The sequence below is a fragment of the Leiobunum rupestre genome, chromosome 3 (genome assembly GCF_980474605.1).
Source record: "Leiobunum rupestre chromosome 3, qqLeiRupe1.1.hap1, whole genome shotgun sequence".
Taxonomy (NCBI): Eukaryota; Metazoa; Arthropoda; class Arachnida; order Opiliones; family Sclerosomatidae; genus Leiobunum; species Leiobunum rupestre.
Window position 1 is genome coordinate 24,572,908 of NC_143386.1, and position 3,825 is coordinate 24,576,732.

Consider the following 3,825-nt stretch of genomic DNA (forward strand, 5'->3'; position numbering starts at 1 on the left):
CCTTCATAAATTGGATGTCCGAGGCCTGTAGAAACATGGCCTCAGTAGTCCAATGGTTGTGGCTTTGGTACGAAAACCCAAAATTATTTGGTTCGATTCCAGTCTGAGGTGATTGAATTGTTTACCGTCTGGCTTGGTACGCAAGCGCAGTAGCAGCTTTGATATAAATACAAATTTCTTCTAATAAGTAATATTTTTTTTAAATTTCCAGAATCCAGCCAATTTAGTTAATGGGGAAAAGTCTGCTGGACTACACGCCTTCCTGACTAACATCTACAAATATGGTGTGTGCCACATGTACGAAGCCCTGCCCTCAAAACCGAAAGATATCGCCGGAGTGACTGAAGCTGAAGATGTTTTGTATTATGTAGCAGGATATGTGGTACACAAATTAATTACGTGCTAGTCATGCACACAGAGGAGGTTATTTGGTAATGTTATGAGGGAAAGAAATGTCGAAAACATACCGCCCAAACTGAGAATGTGGATAGATAGCGAAAACCGCAAGAACCTAAAATATCCTACCCTAGAAGCGATAAACTTTTTTCTTGTAATTGTGGGACATGTATCTAAATATTATCACACTGGTCATGTGGACGATAGAAAGGCGAAGGCAGTGATTGATTTAAATAACGACATTGACCTTAAACAAAATTGTACAAAATGTGTGATAAAGCTAATGTAACCCACATGGAGGGGGACAAGATTTTCAAGGTTATAACCTCAACAACCATAAACACTATTGGAAATGGATATACAAAAATGAGAAAAATTTAAGAAAATCTAATGCTCGAAGCAAGGCGTTAACTACAAAATCCAGGTCAAAAGAGACCCCGAAAAAGAAAATTGAAAGTGATGTCAAGAAATAACTGTGTATAATGCACAATATTAAACTCTGAAATATTTTATTGGGTATTTGCATTTTTGCTTTTCTTCACTTGTATATTACAATCATGTAAATTTTGAATTCTACGGCCATTTCTAGAATAATCACTCATTGAAGGGCAACTGCCAGCCTGCATAGCCTGTCTGTGTTTGCTGAAAAGCTGTTCTAATAAGTCTTGATTGAAATGTGTTGTCAATACAAAGTCAGCGCCACTTTTCAACAAGAAAGGAATTATCTTCAAAATTGCCCTAGCTGGAAATTTAAGCATTTTATTTTTAACCTCTTTTTTAACCGGCAATGCATTGATAGAAGACTCCCAATCATCGAGGTATTTAAGAAATACATTATTTAACCACTGTACGAGAAATCGTTTTTGTCACTTCAATTGAACTGAAAATTTATAATGAATAAATTATATCAAAGAAAACAAACCTTAAATCTCCAATCGTCATCTTTTTTAAATGGTTCAATATTAGGATTTGCCAAGTTTCTACCATGATAAATATGACCAACGTTCATTACATCAAACCAACGGTTAAATATTTCTAAGAACTTAACAGTTCCCGGGTGTTGTCCTGGAAAATCAGTTCTTAAAACATTTGCCACCGATTGACTTATAACTTGCGTGGCATAGCGAACTTTCATCCTGTTATCAAGGTTGATATGTTCGTTGGTCAATTTGTGTAATTTCTTTAAGTTTCCACTGTTATCTATATCAAACTTGTAAACTTTCCTTATAGTATCCCAGGTTATGTTTTCCCCATTTATATTTAACAAACGGTACCCACAACCCTCTGTGCTATTGGCTAAGTTATTTCTAACAGTTTTTATCAAATGGGGGGCATCAAATATAAAATATAGAGGAATAGTTTCTGTTCCAGAGTACGGGTTTTGACATTTATGAGGTTCCTCAGCACTGGTGTTGAATCCAAAACACTTTCGATTAGTAGAAGCACCATCTCCCGTGACGCACAGCATTTTAAAACCACAAAACTCCAAATTTTGAATGGCCTCCATGAGTAGCGAGTCAAGAAATTTCTCAGCTGTTAAGTTATTGGTTCCAAAATAGGCAATCGGATATTTAAAGCTTGATGTTAAACCTCGCAAGATAAATTGTAACACATGAGTAGCTACGGGTCTTTCTCACCCCAGTCCAGCCTGCAAGTTTGCTATTTCGTTCTCTCTATCACTCAATGATATATACCCAACTATCTCTCCGGTTTCTACGCGATAAACCAGATCCTCTTTAATCTTGATTTCATCAATTACAAGTCCAAAGTATTGCTTTTCCAAGTTAATTTTCTGTTTTTTTTGCAATCTAATTGAGCTTTTTTAGATACATCTGCGTCAAAGCCAGGGTTCAGCCCAATCTTTGGTAAATGGCGGTTGAGTGTGCTTTTAGATGGAAGTTTCAGAATTCCAGATTCATTGAACATTCCATAGAGAGATGGGGATTTTGCATACATATGCAAACACCATTGCACCACTAGTGGATGCCAGCGTCTTCCCTTGGAATTTTTTTCATTAAGAAATTTTTTCTCTGTCAAAAGAAACAATTTGGTAGTCTTTATTTGAATTGCTTTCATTTTCAGTAATTTTCTTCTCCAAGACACGCATCAGCACCTCGTGACTTTCATCTCCTATATCATCTCCATGGGTTTGAATATCATTGGCTATTTTCTTTTTAAGCTTCTTTATTTGATTCTTTAATCTCATTCCAATGACTTTGGTTATTCTTAACTCTTTCATCAGTTCATTTTTCTCAAGATTTTTAAAGTGGCTAAAACTTTTTTCAGTTTTGTTTTGTTTCTTCTAAACGTTACTTGAAAAGTAGCCCGTTGTTTCAAGCAATAAAAGCATAGTTTTCTTTTGTCATTTAACTCGAGAAGGCAACACTTATCACTGTGAACACCACCACTGATGGCACTGAGGAAGCCTGTTGGTTTACTTCTATTTTTGTAAATATTTACAAATCGATCTTCATCATTCCCAGTGCAGGTTTTTATCTTTTCTAAATACTTCAAAGTACTAGCCAAATCATTTTGACTTTGAATTTTAGTAGTTAAATGAACCAGGATACCACAGTTTGTAACCTTTCTCCCTAAAGCTTCGTAGGTGACATTGAAAACCTTGTCAATAGTAAGTCCAATTATGACCCCCGATGATTCTTTAAATTTTTGATCTTTAAAGCTGTCTTCTAGAAAAGTTATTGACCACCCTAATGGCGCAATAAAGTGACTAAACACTGATGTTAGATCTCTGGTCTCGTCAATATGAACTTCTATTCGCTGCTTTTCATTTTCTTTAACCATGGAAACATCCACTCCTATCTCACATTCGTTTTCTAATGATTCTTTTGGACAATTGTCTCCAGTCTGGTTAAACGGAAGCTCGGGCAAAAGATAAACATCATATTTTTGTAATGAAGAATTTTGTTGCATCAAAACATCCGCAGCGTTACAACCTTGTTCTAGAGGGTGACTTCCAATTTCTACTTTCATTTCTTTGACCTGGTTTACTTGTACCTCACATAAGGGATCTCGGTGTGCAACTCCAAGCTCGGGTTGTTTTTTCAATATTGAAACTTAATCCTTTTAAAACCTAAAAACGAATAAATATAGACAGCTAATAAACTTTACATTATAGCATACTTACTTTTCCATGGACCGGATCTGGATAGGATCCTGTTGGACCATTTGCACCAACAAAATGTTTATAGCAAACATAAATGTTATAGTTGACCCTCTCTAGGGGATAATCCAATCCACTTTTTACACTTTTCATACTGGGTTTTTGGCTTGGGGAATGGAACGAATCCAACTCCTTTCATCTACGGCTTATGGTTATTTCTTGAATCACTTTTACAGTCTTTCCAAACACATATTTTTGGTCTGGGCACCATGGAATCCAATAACTGTAGAACTTTTATTGATGTAAGC

At 35.8% G+C, this 3,825-nt stretch overlaps 1 protein-coding gene across 1 annotated transcript; it reads right to left on the bottom strand.

Moving 5' to 3' along the window:
* Positions 1-2,549: 2,549 nt before the first annotated feature.
* LOC149949864 (uncharacterized) lies at positions 2,550-3,591 on the bottom strand. Its single transcript, XM_090169323.1, has 2 exons — positions 3,542-3,591; positions 2,550-3,477 (listed from the first exon to the last, which is right to left on the bottom strand). Exon 2 carries the CDS (start codon positions 3,385-3,387, stop codon positions 2,635-2,637), a length of 753 nt encoding a protein of 250 aa, XP_090025449.1. The 5' UTR covers positions 3,388-3,477; positions 3,542-3,591; the 3' UTR covers positions 2,550-2,634.
* Between the last annotated feature and the right edge of the window lie 234 nt (positions 3,592-3,825).

What these genes read in the sequence shown, in the direction of transcription:
- LOC149949864 (XM_090169323.1), bottom strand. Translation starts at nt 3,387, where the DNA reads ATGAAAGTAGAAATTGGAAGTCACCCTCTAGAACAAGGTTGTAACGCT.